Source organism: Tiliqua scincoides, chromosome 7 (genome assembly GCF_035046505.1).
Source record: "Tiliqua scincoides isolate rTilSci1 chromosome 7, rTilSci1.hap2, whole genome shotgun sequence".
Taxonomy (NCBI): Eukaryota; Metazoa; Chordata; class Lepidosauria; order Squamata; family Scincidae; genus Tiliqua; species Tiliqua scincoides.
Genome location: NC_089827.1, coordinates 25932032 through 25949292, shown reverse-complemented (window position 1 = coordinate 25949292; position 17261 = coordinate 25932032). Strand labels below are relative to the sequence as shown.

Genomic DNA, 17261 nt, shown 5'->3' with positions numbered 1-17261 from the left:
CACTTGAAGGCAATAGGGCCCTCAGGGATATAAGAGCACCTGAGGCAGGAAGGGCTCCACTTATTTATGTGAGTCAGCTTTTTCCTACATGAAGATCATTAAGTCCAAGTACCATTCCACCATGACTGATGAACATTTGGAAGTGTGCTTGAGGCTGGCTGTCAGCAGCTACTGTCAGGACTATGCATCCTTGGCTGATTCACTTCAGTGCAAGTCATCAAAGTAATTACAAAAAATGTTTATAGTTAATTATGTTGTGTTGTGCAATATTGGCTCATGTGGTTATGCAAGGTACACCAACATACATTGTACACATAAATGTTATATGTTATGATGGCGTGAACATTGTAAAAAAACTCTGGTAGATCTCTGGGCCTTGCTGGGTTTCAAAGTAGCTCTCGAGCCAAAAAAGTGTGAGCACTCCTGGCTTACTACATAAGCAGCTGTTGCAAGTGCTTCCTAGCTCCTGCCAGCATGCAGCTAAGATCTCTGGTTAAAATACCTGTTGCTGCAGAATAATTCTACTTTAAATTCTGCTCTCTGCTTTTCCTGTGTTTTACATCTTTGCAATGTCTCCAGGACTCTTCCATTGAAAAGGACACACACACAGGGAGATTGCTTCTGTCTCTCACACACAGATGCTCCTCCCCCCCCCCATACACAAATGCAGGGACTTTTCCCCTCCAGTCCAACTTCATTGGTGAGGACAGGGGAAAATGAGGTTAGCAACCAGGTTTGCAAAAAGTTTTGCAAAGGAGAGACTGAAGTGTGACTGTATACAGTAAGGGGAGAGGTGGAGAGGAAAGCAAGAGGAGGGAATAGACTGGAAGCCCAATCCTAGGCATGCCTACTCAGAAGCAAGTCCCTTAATAGTCAGTGGGGCTTACTCCCATGAAAGTGAGGCTAGGATTGTAGCCTTAACTGTTTTAAGTGCTCTCTCTCTCTCTCTCTCTCTCTCTCTCTCTCTCTCACACACACACACACAAACTTTTCCTTTTATAAAAGTTAACTCTTCCTCTCCCCCCCCCCCAGTACAACTTCATCAGTGGTGAATGATTATGGGGAGAGGGGCTAGCAAGCCTCAGCTTCGAAACAGAGAGATTAAAGTTTGGATTCAATAAGGGGGAGGGGGCAAAAACAAGAAGGAAAGAGGAGATGGACTTAACCCTTTCAATGGCTTGAGAAACAAAGGTACAGCCTTCTGCAGGCTGCCTCTCTCTCCCCCCCCCTTCCCCTGCTCTGTCTTGGGTGCCACTCCAGAGATGCCTCCATGGGTGCTGAGCGAGGGGGGCTGCTGATGGCTGCGGTGGCAATTGCTCTGCCCTGCGCTTGGAGCTTCTGCAGCTGGGCAACAGCCTGAAGGAGCATGTGGAGCACACCCACACCACACCCGAAGGCAGCTGCAAACGCTTAGCAGCACCCCAGCCTGCACAGCTTCCTCTCAGCAGAAGATCACTTGCTCCCTCCCTCCACAATAGTGATTGGCTGGCTCACTTGCCTCCCCCCCCACCCTCGCTGCTTGCCTGCCCCGGAGATAAGGCGGGGCAATGATTCAGGCTGCTTTTCTGGGAAGAATTTTTCGCCTTATAGGTGAGTATCTATGGTACATTGACAAATAAGAGACCCAATTAGACTTTAGAAATGTGTGATATATTTCTTAAAATGTTAAGTTCTTGTCAGTACATCTTATAATTTTGGCCATGTACACAAACAGCAAGTCTCTGTGCAACTGTTAATGTACAAAAGAATGTATTTGGAAAGGGGAAGAAAATTATTTCTATGTTTTACTCTCCTGGTGCATTCTTCATTCCATCAAAATACAAAAAATACATTCAAATCTTGAGTCCTATTGAGTATTCTTGGATTGTTCAAATGGAGATAAAAAGCCTGGGTCAACTACTATCAAGACTGGAAGAACACAGACTGCAAATTAGTACAGATGTAGGAGTTACGCCATACATAATGTTGAAACAGGTGGTTTGGAAGAGGAGCAGAATTTTCAATAGCAGCCAAGATTGCTGCTTTGCATCTCCAAACAGTATGCTATGTTTACTCGGCTTTTTAAAAAAGTTCCTTTATTCTTGAGCTAAATTTGTTTTCCAGCTTTTGTAACTGCTGACGATAAGCAACTTTCAGTCTTTGGAGCCTTGTAAACCTTTGCAACTTGAAAACTTAGAGACCTGGTTCATACACTTACTGAGACAATGCTTCAATTTGTGTGGTGTGGGAATATACGTATATAATGTGTATACATATAATGTGTAGAGGTGTTTGTTTCTGGTAAGATGGAATTACAGCCTCTTACTGAATCCTAATCGGCTTACTTCTGAGTAAAATAAATAACACCATTTTTAAACATTTCTAATAATGTGATCTGGATCTCCATCTGAAGGCTCAGTTGCATAGAAAACCCAATTTGCTGCTTTTGGAGAAAGGGGAACAATCTGGTCTGTATACAAGCCTACATGTCCAGCAGCTACCTCACAAGTTGTGTTTTGTATTTTGGTGAAGATAGTGCACTGACCTCCTACCATATGAATTTGCAGAGCCAGCCAGGTCAGTGCATGAACAAAATTTTGATTGTTGAGCCTTAAATATTTTGAAATGAGAGCTTTTTAAGTCAGAATTACAACTTTGCAACCTTATTTTCCTCTGAGTTATCAACATTGTTGTAAGAATGCCTAATGGTCTGAACCCTCCTCAGATAGGTTGCAGCCTGAGAGAAGGTAGGGTTTAACCATACTGACATTCTGTGTGCTTTTTTTTTTTTGCAGAACGGTGAACTTTGACATCATAAAATACCTGTATGACTTTTTGTGAAGACCATATGGACACTGTGGTGGCAACCAAAGGCAAGCTGTGTTCCTCCATCTTCTTTAGCCGTCTAGAGAGAGGAGTCTTTGGGCTCTATTGGATTTGTCCAAAACAGGTGCTGGCCCAGCATGGGATCTGATAAAAATGCTCTAGTTGATCTGAATGGATCTGAGCAGAGGACTATTTACCAAGGACCCTGGAGAATTTGGAAAGAATGTGTTAATTATAAACAGCAGGGTCTGAGTGCAATCTGTTCTGCTGTTAATGATGTTATCTTAACACTGAAATTGCCTGATACCCATTTTACTAAGGACTGCATTTTGCACTGTGCTGAATTATCCCTTATGCTTTGAACATGGCAGCAGCCCTTGTTTGTATGCCCAGTCTTTTTACTTCCTCTCCATGGGTGCCTTTTGCAGTTGCTTGCCAAAGCAGTTTGGTCCTAAGGCCACCGTTTTAAAGAGATTGGAATAGCAAATATAATAAATCATAAAACCAAACCAGTGGATGCTTATCTTTTGTTCCTTGATCCTGCCTCATTATTTGTAGATTGGCTGCCAGAAATGATTTGTAAATACTAACAATTAAAACCAGTTAATATTTTTTTCACGAACCTCCCCAGTTTTTATGGCTACTTGTCACATTGCATTATGTTCAAAGACAGGCACATGCTTCGGCAAATTATTCCCTTGTCTAAAGATATACTTGTAAGTTACATTAGAAGAAGAATAAGCATATCGAACTTGAAGAGAAGAGGTACGAACCCTGGCATAGTTTCCAAAGTCTGGCCACTGTAATAGATGCAGTAGATGTAATAGAACTGTAATAGATGCACATATCAATTCCTGGATGAAACTGATTATTTGGATCCTTTTCAGTCTGGACTCCAGCCAAGTGTACACATTGAAACAGCTTTGGTCACCCTGGTCAGTTACCTATGCTGCTGACTAGATGTGAGGAGTACATTCCTATTGGACCTGCTGCACATTTCAGTGGCCTTTCAGTGACTACAGTCCTTCTGGGTCACTTAGTTGGATTTGGGAATCAGGACACTGTTTTATGGTGGCTCTTATTATTCTTAACTGATAGATCCCAAGAGGTGCTGTTGGGAGACTCCTGCTCTTTGCTTTGATCATTGACCTGTGGCATGCCTTGGCATTCTGTTCTGTCCCCCACAGTGTTCAACATCTTTATGAAGCCACTAGAAGAGGTCATCAGAGAGTTTCAAGTTGGGTATTGCCAATACGCATATGATGATGCCCAACTCTACATCTGTATTCCATCAAATGTTAGGGAGGCAATATAAGTACTGAATCTCTGCCAGGCATTGATGGAGAACTGCATGAGAACTAAATCTGAAATTTAAATTAAATCCATAAGAAACAGGCCCTGTTGGTCCAGAGATCTGTGGCTTGTTTGCTTGTTGTACTCCCTCTGTGTGAGCAGACTTGCAGTTTGGGAGTGTGCCAGGATTCTGCACTGTTCCTGGATTGTAAGGTGGAAACGTTGCACAGCTTAAGCTGGTGCGCCAACTGTGACTATACTTGAAACTGTCGAACCTGACCACAGTGGTCCGTGCATTGGTGTCATCAAGACTGAATTACTAGAACACTCTACATGGGGCAGCCCTTGAAGACCACCCTGAAACTGTAATTGGTACAAAGCACAGCAGCACATGTTACTGGGGCTAAACAGTTTGATTCTATTAGACTGCTGTGCCTTCAGCTGCACTGGCTGCCAGTTTGTTTCCAGGTGCAATTCAAAGTGCTGATGTTGACCTTAAAGCCTTCTTTGGCTTGGGACCGGGGCATTTGAAGATCCACCATTCCCAATATGAGATGTTCCACCCCTTAAAATCATCTGGTGGGACTCTCAAGCAAGTGCCTGGCTGAGGCTTGCATGGCAGCAACAAAAGACGTGTTGCTGTTATGGAACTCACTCTCTTTGGAATTGAGAACTGCCCTCTCCCTGTCTCAGTGTTCCAGCAGGGCCTGAAGAACTTTTCCTCTGTTCTGCTTTGTAGTTGTAATGTTTTCAGTTTATGCTTGTACTACTGCTTTAGTGTGGTTGATTGGTTAATCTGTATTATTTGACTCTTACTGTATTTTAATATTGGTTTTAATATTGTAAGCTACCTTGAGTGCCTTTCTTCAAAGGGGAAAGTTCGGCTATAATTTTGTTTTTAATTACCAAAAATGCAGAGATGTTGGCATTATTTACCATAGACTACCCAGGTTTATCCTTTATGACTTCTGTAGAACTACTTATATGGGACCAGTGTGTGTGCTTCTAAAGGTTTTAGAGCATAAAGTGGCTTCTCTCAACTAAGGTTTAATGACTAATGCTACTTAACTACTTAACTCAATAGTGTTCTACTACTGCTCTCTGGGTGAACTGCTTTTCTAAACTCCAGAACTAAAGACTCCCCCACCCAGAGCAGTGGGGAAAAGAGAGGTCCAGGTAAGAGCTTTATATATGTCCCTTATGTGTAATGTCACAGAATTCAGGAAGGGAAAGATAGAGTTGTGCTAATCTGTAATTCCTGTTCTTCAAATGGTTTTCTATGCAGTTGCTAACCTGCCTGCCTTCCCCTCTGTAGAGGCCTGACTTAGGATTTTGGATCCTCAAATGTGGAGGAAACTGGGTGAGATGCTTGCTGTGCTCAGGTGATCAGTACCCATAAAGATTAGTTGATAGAAGGAGATCCAAAAACTCTAGGAGGATCCTTGATTTGTGGATTTAGGAATTAACTACACAGAAAGTGATTTGATGAACACTAGTGGCAGGTATACGCAAATTGTACTGACGCATAAACATACAAGGTGGCATTACAGGGTTGTGATACGCATCTGTACACTCCACTGTGGATCAGACTCCTACATTCCACCTGCTGTGCATTTAGCCTGTGTTGCTCCCACACCAGCACACACTCCAGATGGAGAGTGTTCATGGGCCAAGTACATCACACTAATTTGCATGTCAGTTAAAGCAGTGTTAGTATGTGATCTTCTAACAAGTGGGACTGCAGATCAAAAATTTTTGGAACTAAAATACATATCCCTTTATCCTCTTTCTTTTTTCCTCCATCTGTAATTTGTGTCCTCTCTGGTAGTTCCATCAAATAAGCCTGTACCAGATGCTCAGGATGGATAATTAGTTCCCACATTAGAGACCATAACTGGGTTTTATACTATACATCTAGAATCCATGTTTAGGCTCTGATAGTAGGTTTAAGCACTCATCTTATTTTTCTTCATCAGTAAGCTCCAGCATGAGTCTTTCACATGTTGACTTTAAATATTTTCCAGAGTATATAAATAGCACTTGTACAAACTAATCTAGGGCTTCTGTGCATTCTAGTGCACATCTCATTAGTTCATCACTCAGTTACTCCTGAAACAAAATCCAGCATCTTTGAACATGACTATGGAAGGATGTGCCACTGAAACAGGTTGACTAGGGCTGAATGGAGGTATTTGCTTCTGTACTGACACATTTTGACAGAACCAGGAATGGATTCACTCTGCTTTCACACAGAGTGTTGCAAACCACTCCACTCCAGGCATACAAAGGAAGCCTTATGACCTCGGGCTCTTGTCATAAGGAGTCCTTGTCATAAGCATTGTCTGCCATACTCTAAAGGTCTCTAGCATAGCGAAATGTTAATGATATCATGGACTATGATATGCTGAGAGATTCCCCATGCTCAGAAGCTGGATCAGGTGTATAACGCCTTGCATAATGCAACCTGAGAACAACCCTAGGCCATGCAAACCAACCTTTGTATACTTTGTGAAAAGACCTGGAGCCCAGAAGGTGGCAGATCCATTCTGAAAATTTTTGCACCCCATTGACCACTGAAGTTATCAACCCAAATTTGGTTGGGGCAGAATTACTCTCCATTTTTTATCATGCAGCAGTGTAGATATGGAAGATAAGGTAGGCTTCTGTGATATCATATGAGAAGGAACTTACATGAGTGAGATGCTAAAGCTATACATAAACCTAAAGTATCCACCCCATATATAATTTTTTTGGTTTTTTGGACTTGACTGTGGAAATGTGAAAAGCACTACCAAGTCATCAGCATTTCTTGACATCCAAAACCGAAACTTGCAAGACACACTTGCAAGAAAACTGAAGACACACTTCAGACTACATAAGTGTTGCTTTACAGAGGCAGAGAGCTATGAATTACAGGATGACATAGCACTTGCCACACAGCTGACCTTAATTCTCTAACAAATGAGACTCGCCCACTCCAGGCCCTTAAGTGAGCTGTAATTTTTGTTTAACAAAGAACTAATGGGCTAAAATGAGATTGCCCTGTATGGTTCTCAAATGTTTTATGCCATTGAGTGATTTTATAACCAATTCAGGATCTGCAACTGGCAAAGAAAGTGGGAAACTCCAGCTAGCTGAGCACAGGTGCATGTGCCTGTTGCATTATAGATGAACCAAAATGTGGGGGTGGGACCTTTGTGGTTTGCATGATAGTGCTATATGGAAATTCCAGTTTGTTAAAGAGGTATCATTCTTTTAGCTTATTTACATTTCAAATTGACAGCTATACCGCTCACAAATATTCTTGATGTGTCCTACAAGACACCAGACATCTTTAATACTGCACTATTTTCATGGTCCAGTTGGGCAAATGGAAGGGAGAAGAGTTGGAACTGTGCATCAGTCTCTTAGAGATAATGCTCTGTGTGGCGGTAGCTGTACTTTCTGAACAAAGACAGAAAATGTGTGCCATATATATTTTGTGAATAAACTTGGAGCAAACAAACACCTTCAAAATTTTGCTTTCAGGCTGGATAGATATTGCTTATTTTTCAGAAAGTTAAATCAACACCATCTTTATGCTAACCATTTCTTTTTGAATGCTGTTCTACAGTTGCCTTCCAGAAATCCTTGGATGTTTGGTACGTTACTGTAGATATATAATAAAATTTTGACAGCTTCCTTCCAGCTTAAAATCTGCGGTTCCCTGAAAAGACCTTTTCTCCACTGCAGCTTTATTGCCAAGTTGTCATAATATTAATTAAATCTGCAGAATGAGCCATTGCATGTCACTTTCTATACTGGATGCTTTCGTATTAGGGGCAAGTCTCCATGGCAGGAACCCATATACAAACCACTGGAAAGAGAAGAAAAAAACTTTTTTCTGAAACAGTAGAAAAACTCATTCAGGGTACTAAGTGGAACATGTTGGCTCTAAGGAATGAATGCTTGAAGAATGGCTATATTTTCTGTACTATTTCTTACTCCAGAAGAAAAGTAGTTTTCTTCAGCTTCAAATCTTTAAGTGATGGTTATTTTTTTTTCCCAAATCTGCATTATTTGCATGCTATATTTATTACCCAGCTTTACAAGCTATTACAAGCATTAAGAGTACAATGAGCACCAGGATTGTACCTTTTTTAGCAAATTAATGACTTGTGATCTGCATGCTGCTTATTGAATGAATCAAAATGTTAACACTAGTGATGACATTGTCTTCGGAGGATAATGTGTTTCAGCTGATTTTTTTCTCTCCAAATCTCTTGATCAGAAAATAAATGCCACAGTTCATTGGCGGAATGTATGCAGAAAGTTCAGTAGGTCCCAGGAATAATCTCCGGTTAAATAATAATTAAACAATCCCTGTCTCCAATTAAAAGCATTTCAGCTGGCAGGATTGGGGAGGGGGAACCTTCTCTTAGACATCAGGAGCTGTTTCTGGTTAGTATAAAGTAACTGGAAGATGCAACTTCATGTGTTCATAACAGTAATGTATATGGAAACCTTAGCACAAAATTATGTTGTTGAAACCCATTTCTGCCCAGCCCACAGGTGTACACATTTAATCCCTGTTGCATATATGCAACGTTCGGCAGAAATGGCTTAAAGCCAGAAATGAGAAAATTGTGAGTGGATGATACCGTCAGGGTGGCCTGCATCAATTAAAGGTTACAAATACAAATTAAAACTTAATTAAAATGTTGTTGTTCCTTCTCACAGGGCAGTTAGTGTTTCTGAGGCCACTTGGGGGGGGGGCCCAGTCCACATTAAAAGAGATACCAGTAAGTGGAGCGGACAGTGGTGATTCTTTACCTTGCTGGATTTCCTTTCTCCTCCTGCTCCTCCTCCTTGGGCAGTTGGACGTTCTTTGCACAGGTTCATAAACCATCACACAAACATTGGGCACAATCAACCATGCTGCTGTATGCTGAAGAGGTTTTTAACTTGGGCTTAATGTCCCTCACAGAAGGTTCTTGCACAAGGAGTTTGCATAAGGAAAAGGGTATACTACGTGTGGAAATGTTTGTTGATGATAATACTTAGCATTTGCATTACCTTGTCAAAACTCCCTACAATGACAAACTATGTTAGTAGTAATTCGGTATTGGAGCTGGAGCACCGAGTGCCATATCATGAATTCACTGCAGAGGTGAGATTCAAGCACCAGCTCCTCATCAGCATCTGGGAACTTCTGCTATATAGGTTCACATTTTCTTACCTATGTAGATAGGGAAAAATTGTTGTTTTTAATTCCTTGGCCAAGAAATATTGCTGACTGTTTGACCAATCCCCCCCCCCTTTTACATATTAAAATGGAAGCTTAGTGTTCTCATTAACATGCTAATAATCTGGTTGCAGAACTATATGCTAACAAAATGTTGGGGGCTGGGGATAAGAATAGGCCCTCGGTTTGGCTGTACTTGTCGTAAGAGGCGACTAAACAGCCACCGGGTAGATGGGACTCATCAGCCTGGGAAGGCAGCTCATCTGAGAGAAGGAAAACTCTGATCCCAAACCTCCACTGCCTTGTGGCTACATCCAGTTATGGAAAAGGCTTCAGGAGTCAACCTCGAGGCAAAATCTGGAGCCGGAGTCCCTGAGGCAGTTCATGGCTGAACATAGTCACATTCTGGCATCTCCTGCGACGCTGCTAGAACCAACCGTATTGGCCTCTGCCTTTCCATTGGACCATTTCAGCGACGTGGAGAGGGGGGATTTGCTGCATGGGTAACAGCCTATCCTCCATACCTACTTTACCCAGGCTTCACGCACTGGAGAGGACACTCTGTTCCAGAACCACCGTTCAGAGCGTGACATCATAGTCTTCCGAGACTGAAGGATGCCAACAACAGGCCAACATATGTGAAGAATCAGAATTATTTGGAAGTAACTAGAAGCCTGCTTTAGGATTAGCTATATAGCAGTGTGCATTTTGTTCACAAAAGAAATCTGAATTCTGCATCACAAAAGTGCAGAGTTCAGGGGTGTAAACAAAGAAAAATTCTGTTGTTAATATATTTTGCTTCCAAGAGTCAGCTTTTCAAAGAATTTGAAAGGTTTATGGCAAGGACAGGGCTGGCAAAGGACAAAAACACAGGCAATGGCATGGGAGGGGGCTTCAGCAGGCTTTAGTAATAGGAGCGAAGGCCCACTATTTTAAACCCTATTAATTGGGCAAAGAGACACCTTTTAAAATGCTGACCTCATATTGAATGGGCAACAACTGTCACTCTTTCAGCCCTGCTCCTTTTGCTGCTGGTGCTGCTTTGTTTTTTTAGATTGCGAAGGTTTTGGGGACAAGGAACCGTCTGTCTGTCTGTCTGTTGATGTAAACCACTTTGTGAACTATTTTTAATTGAAAAGCCATACATAAATCACTCCCTCAAAGCTTTACATTTACTTGACAGAAAACCTAAATGATTTCAGCTGAACAGAAAAAGTTCCGAAAGCATGTTGCCTTTATATACTGCAAGGGTGTCAAAAGTAAGGCTGGCTACGGCCCCCAGGGGCTCTTTATCTGGCCCTTGCCCTAATTGGGCTTTGCCAGCACCACCATCAGCTGCTCTCAGTTGCTGAACTGTGAAGTGATGCATCAGCAGAAGCAGCACTGCTGAAAGGGCAGCTCTGGAAAAGCCCCATTATCATGAGGTGTTCCTGCTGAAATGATGGCCCGCATGTCGAGTTCTCCGAGTGCCACCCTTCCAGCAGCACCGCTTCTACTGAGGTGCTGGGAGGGAAAGAAGATGGCAAGAGGTCTCAGAAGGTGAGGAATGGTACAGGGAAAGAGGAAGACCATGAGGAGTGAAAAAGGGAGAGGCTGCCGAGGCACTGGAAGAGCCAAATTATCACACAGGCCACCTTTCCATTGGCACCATGTCTGCTGAGGATTCACTTTGCAGAGCACCTTTCATCTGACCTGTGAAGTGATACCTTGGTAGAAGTGGTGCTGCTAGAACTGTGGCCTGCATGATAACTGGGCTCTCCCATATCTTAAAAATATTATCAAGTTTTGCATTCTTTCTCTTCTGCCACTTGTAGCTAATGAATTCCTACATGAGAACAAAGTGCTTATTTCTGGCCATCATCTGATGTCACTTCCAGCCCTTGGCAGATGCCATGAATGCTCTTCAGCCCGCTGGAACGGGTTTGATGTCCCTGACTAGACTGACTTACTGTAACTGATTGAGGGTTAAGATCACTTTCACAATTGTCCCAGACTGAATCTGTCCTTTCTCTTTTATGTCCTACAGGGCTGACAGCGGCATGCACCAGTCATTCACTGTCATTGAGTTCAGCTTCCTTCCTTAAAATGACACTTTGAAAATATATTTTTATTCTAAAAAAAAAAATTCTGATAAATGACATTAATTCCCAGTGAGCGGAGCCCTCTGGGTTACTAGCCTGCTGGGATCTTTTATTCATAAGTAGCATGTCCTATACATTTGCTACCTCACTTGAGCGACTGAAGTTATTTATGAAGGCAGAAAGCCCATCTCTAACATCCTGTGTCTGAGCTTTGAACAATGAGAAATTATAATGAGATAGGCCTACCTCCCAACAGCAAGAGCCTGCAAATCTTGGTAGTTAGGGTCCTTTCAAAGGACATGTTCCTGGTGGCAAGTACCGTTTTTTAAATGAACACTTCTATGCAGATGGATTTTCATAATTTTCCACAAGAATGGGAAGTGACCCTTAATGTTTCAGCTGCCCTGGTGCTCTTTGCCATGTTCACTATGAAGAATGGTGATGCTAATCATGATGTCTAAATAATACATTCAAAAATTATGCAGTGATCCCCACGGTTCTCAGCTTCATCTTGATTGTTGCCTTATGAATAGGAAGACTTCTCGCAGGTGTATTTGTGGACTGTGTGTCTTGGGAGAAGGCAGGAGAGAAGCCGTTCAGACTAGGGTTGTACTAAATACTTTCTTGGTTTGATTTTCCCATTGCAGATAGCTATTTCGGTGGGGTATAGAAACATTACCCCAAAACACTCTTTTCACAACAAACCTTTTTCAGGCCATTTTGGTGCCATTGTTACCCCTGGCTGCTGCTGTTTGAGCACTACTTTTTTTCCCCTTCCTTTAGGCACAGGGTGATTCCAGCCAATCCAGAATTACACAGTGGAGATGATTATGTCCTAGTTTTATGTTGTCAGTCAGATAAGGAAACTGAGGGCTAGTAAGACAATACAGGGTTAGAGTAAAAAAAAGCAATACAGGTTGAGACTTAATTTGCATGGGTTCCGTTCCAAGCACTCCCTTGGATGGCAAAAAACTATATGATACTATAGCAAATCAATTTAAAAAACAAAGTTTCTTTGCTCAGGTGATTTAAAAACAGCCTTGCTGACCTTTTGACTCTAAGATAAGAGTCATTAAGAAGACAATCCATCAACCAGTCCTCCTCCAAGAGCTTAGAAATCTTCACTCAGCCCCTCCCTTCACCAATGCAAAGTGATCACCTTTCTTTCACATGCTCAAGGGGAAGGGAGGGGTCCGCTGGAGAGAGAGGATTGATGGATTATCAGCCAGCTCCCCCCCCCCGTCTCATTAAGGAGGCTATTGTTAAAGGCCTGTTCAGTTTTTTAAGCTTAAATTTTAAAGGGGTGCATTTTCCCCTTCTCCCAGGGATCAGCACATTCCTTTTCATTTGCAGGGGCCATTCGTGTTGAGTCAAATCCGTGTATAAATAGGCTGGACCTGTACAGTTGGAGGTCGGTGTTGTGTTTCAGCTTTTCTCTTCTATTGGAACAGATGCTCTCTGGCTTCATGGTAACAGCATCAACAAATGACAAGTCCCATCTATCTACAGTGACATGGTAGGTTTGGCCATGAGTTTGTACACACATCTTACAGGCTGCTTTTGAAACTGAATTTTGTGAAGGCTGAATTTTCTTGCATGTGAGTGGCATTCTGTGTGTGTGTTCAAGTAGGTGATGAAATGTAATGTAGCTGCCAATTTTACTTGAATATGTTGTGACTCTATTGTATTTGTATAGGAAGGATAGGTTCCTGCTGCTACCATGGATACCCAAAACCTTGAATAGCAGCAAAACCTACTCAAATACCCAAATAAGACACAGAGAGATGTCACAGATCCTGGCGATCCTGGCGCCTGTGCCTCCTAGGGCCAGGATCACAGAATGTCATCCCCCCAGTATCTGCCACCCCCCATCGTTGTATCTGGGTGCGCCTTCTGAGGGCTGGAAGTGACCGTGCGTGGCTTCCTCTGGCCCATGAAAGGCCTCCAGAAGGCCTAAAATATCACTTCCTTTCCCCCCCCCAAAACCAGGTGTTTAAAGACCCTCCAAAGCCCTCCATAAAGGGCCAAGGAGGGCAGCAGAAAGAGGAGCTTTTTTAAAAAAGGGATAGAGGTGGTCAGCACTCAGAGCAGTTGCCCCCTCTATCCCTTTAAAAAAGGACAAAAAAAATGGACGTCACCATGGGGGCACAGCACAGGAGAATGGATGGCGGCATGTACCACCCCCTCCAGTGTGCCACCTAGGGCATTTGCAACCCTTGCACCCCCTCCCCCAGTGCACCAGTGATTACAGAAAAAAGTTTCTGCTAATGGACAAGAAACCGAACTCAAAATAGGAACATGTATGAGTTTTCAAATACAGGTTGAGTCTCATTATTCGCAAGGGTTCCATTCCCAGAACTCACGTGGATGGCAAAAATTGCATTAAAGCAAATCCATTTAAAAAACAATGTCCCTTTGCTCCCATGATTTAAAAACAGCCTTGCTGACCTTAGTGATGTAAGATGGAGTCATTAGGCAGACAATCTATCAATCAGTCTCTCTCCAGGCGCTTAGAAAGACTTCACTCTAATCCAGTGACACCTCCATTCACCCAGTGCACAGCACTGGGAAAGAAAGCAAAGTGATTACCATTCTTTCATGTGCTCAGGGGGAAGGGAGGGGGTTGCTTGCCTTGGAATGAAGCTGTTCGAAGTGCCTGGAGAGAGAATGATTGATGGATTGTCAGCCGGCTGCCCTCTCTCACATTAATGAGGCTATTGTTAAATGACTTTTCCCCTTTAATTTAAAGGGCCTTCCTCATTGCATTGAGATAAAACTGCAGGTGAAAAATCCGTGGATAATTGTATTGCTTTAGCTTGGAACCTGGCTATAGTAGGAAACAAGTCTAGTTAGTTTTAGCTGGATGCGTTTATCCTTGATTATTTTCATACTTCATAGGGTGTTATGGTTGGTGGTAGTCTTGTCTATGTGTGTCTTAAACTGTTTTAAAACATTTTTTTTTCCTTTTAATACTTGTGTATTGATTTTTTTTTAATCTTTAGTAAAAATGGATTTTTGTTGTTCATATATCTTTGTTTCTCCACCCAAGGTCTAATAGGCTTCCCACTCTATTTAAACAGGTTGTGACTGGAATGCAAGGAAGAGGTTCTCCAAGATAGAAAGGAAGAGGGCTGCATTAGCAGAAACTGCTATATAAATAACACTCTTGCACTTGGTGGCCACAGGAGAAGTCCACAGAAGAGAAGAGGCAAGAAGGGGACTAGGCAAGCTGCTTCTCCTTGCAGCCCCTCCCACTCATTGTGCAGGATATTGCTGGACCAAGAAACTGCTACAGTGTTTTGAATGCTTGAAACGGGAATGGTTCCATAAATATGAACAAGTTTCACTGAATAGGTTCTGCATGCTAATACCAAATTTCACAAACTGAGACTGAGTTCCTTATAATCATGTCTACCGAATAGTGAGCAAGCTGTTTGTGAGCAAGTTAGCAATAGTCCATTCCAACAAAACCTCTCATGCAGAACTACAAAGGTCTGATCCAATCAAAGTAGCATTGCTGTATTTAAAGGCCTGGGGCAGGGGCTAAATATAGGCCCCGACTTGTAGACCCTGGAGGGTGTGAGATCAAGCCTCAGTTTCATCCATCAACCCCCACCATACAAAGAATATTTACTATGGAGCAAAGCTTATGTGTATACATATCCCTAGCTTGTGGAGCCTGTAGGCACCAGGGAAATTGTGAGAAGGAATTGTGGGTGCTGCTGCTCTGCCTGCCACTCTTCTCTATTTTTCACACTTTTTCACCTGCAGATCAGGTTGGCACGGGTTGCATCAGGCATTGGACAGGTAGGACTCTGGCTGCGCATCCATGAAAACCAGAGGGATAACCTGACCAGGCAGATCCCTAATCTACAGTTCCAGTGGTAGTTTTCAGTGCCCCATTAAGTGACACAATGGGAGCCCAAAAACTTTGGCCCAAGCCCCCTAGTAACCTGGCACAAGTGTTGGGTGATGACAGCCACAGCAGGCACTGCCAGACCTTTGCAGAAGCTTGTGCACTCACAGGTACTATGTTGTGGATTCTGGGATAGTCCTAATCAGGACTGTTAATTCAAGCCCATAATTTTTCCCAATATCAAGCAAACCTGTCATTATGACTTAAATATATGCATGCAAATTTAACTGGCAAAATGTACTAGAGTTTTTTGAACACCTTTACAATTCACAGAACCTTCATATTTCCAGCAGAAAGGTTGGTTGAAACATGAGAGTTCAATATACTGTTCTTTGAAGATTCACTATAATCTTGACATCTGGCTGCAGCAGCACGCATGACATGAATAGCACAGGACATGATAATGTGTTCTGAGATCCAAGAGCTATACCCTATAGAAACAGGGAGATGACTCTGTGGCCGAGGTTGATAAGTCGGAATATGACAATCATGCCTTTCCATCACCAGTGGGAGCAGGTGATTCCTGGCTCTGATTCATGTAGAGAAGCATAATCCTATTATCAATCACCAACAATAAACTATGCCACAGCAGGCATTTGTATGGCTTGCAGTGATACGCAGGAGCTGTCACCATGTATAGTGCAGGATGGTGCATGGAGCAGTGGAAAACAGCATTGGAATTACTGGAGACTCTGATAAACAGAGTGCTACACTGGGTTGGACTACACTGATGTGGTGCTGCAGAGGAGGAAACAGTAAATTCTGCACAAGCAGGAACTGAAATGTTGAAAGAGTTCTATAGCATGTGTGTGCTTAACATTCTGTGCACAGAACTACATGCTGGTGGCTTTTTCACTGTCATAAAGTGCATGGCTGTAAGTTCTGTTTTGTGGATATGGCAATAAGTTCTCCACAAGAATTGTATGAAGTTTGGGTTATGCTGATTTAAATTTTCTGGTAGAAAGCTTTGCAGAGTCCCAGGTTTACTAGGTATGCAGGTAATCACGTTTGATTAACGACTACCTGCCTCCTTGCATCGAAGGGCAGATAGATTTTGACCATATTTCATTGCAATTCCATCTTCTGAAGCTACAGCTAACAATTTATGGGCATCACTTTTGGAGGAGTTGCAGAAAAAAATATGTTTTTAATGTCCTGATTTATGTGTAGCAAATAAGGAATATAAATTTGTGATTTGTGTAGATTTATAAATGAACTCCTTTTGGATACTGGACGTTTCAGGGGTGGTGTGTGTGCAGGGGGAGGGGATCAAACAGATTAGTTATTGCATGAGGGTTCATGCTCATCTCACCAGATTGGTCTGACCCCTGAACCATCAGTACTGGTGGCAGCAGTAGCACCCTATGCACCATCAGGAGGTGGGGGTACCATGGGGAACCCAGTGCAGAACTATCTAGGCTCTTATCAGCCTGGTGTTAGTACTGAAGCATTGCTATCAGATACATAGAACTGAGTGACTAGTGGATACAGTAAACACCAGTACTCTATTCAATTATTGCTTTCATCTCCCCTTTCCAACTTTGTAACACAATGGCTGCAATCCTAACCAGACTTTCCTGAGAGTAAGCCCCATTGAACAAAATAAGACTTACTTCTGAGTAGACCTGGTTAGGATTGTGCCCAATGACTATTAAATTGTTCCCCCAAGCCTATGCAATAGTTAAAAGAGCTAATGTCAGAGGTCGTCCAGGTTGGGTATGGGCCAAGGGCCACTTGGCCAGGCCAACCCCCAGTACTGGTGGCAATTGTAACAATCCACCATTGGGGAAAGGCAAGGGAGCCATAGGGCGCCCAGTGCAGAACTTTGCCCCAGAAACTCAAGCAACCTGGCACTAGCTAATGAAACAATGTTTTGCAGTGATTGTATATGTATTACTACCTCCCTTCATTGCTTATTTATTTAGGTAGCTATTTACCTGTT

The 17261-nt window shown here is 42.6% G+C and overlaps 1 protein-coding gene across 2 annotated transcripts in view; it reads left to right on the top strand.

Annotated features, from left to right (window-relative positions):
• ORC5 (origin recognition complex subunit 5) overlaps window positions 1–3338 on the top strand; it is a 106456-nt gene extending 103118 nt beyond the window's left edge. The window contains exon 14 of one of the 2 annotated variants that reach the window (XM_066633855.1): window positions 2775–3338. In XM_066633855.1, coding sequence (XP_066489952.1) covers window positions 2775–2820 — 46 coding nt within the window. In that variant the 3' untranslated portion in view covers window positions 2821–3338. The remainder of the gene's footprint in view (window positions 1–2774) is intronic. The other variant, XM_066633852.1, reaches the window with a different exon arrangement.
• The last annotated feature ends 13923 nt before the right edge of the window (window positions 3339–17261 follow it).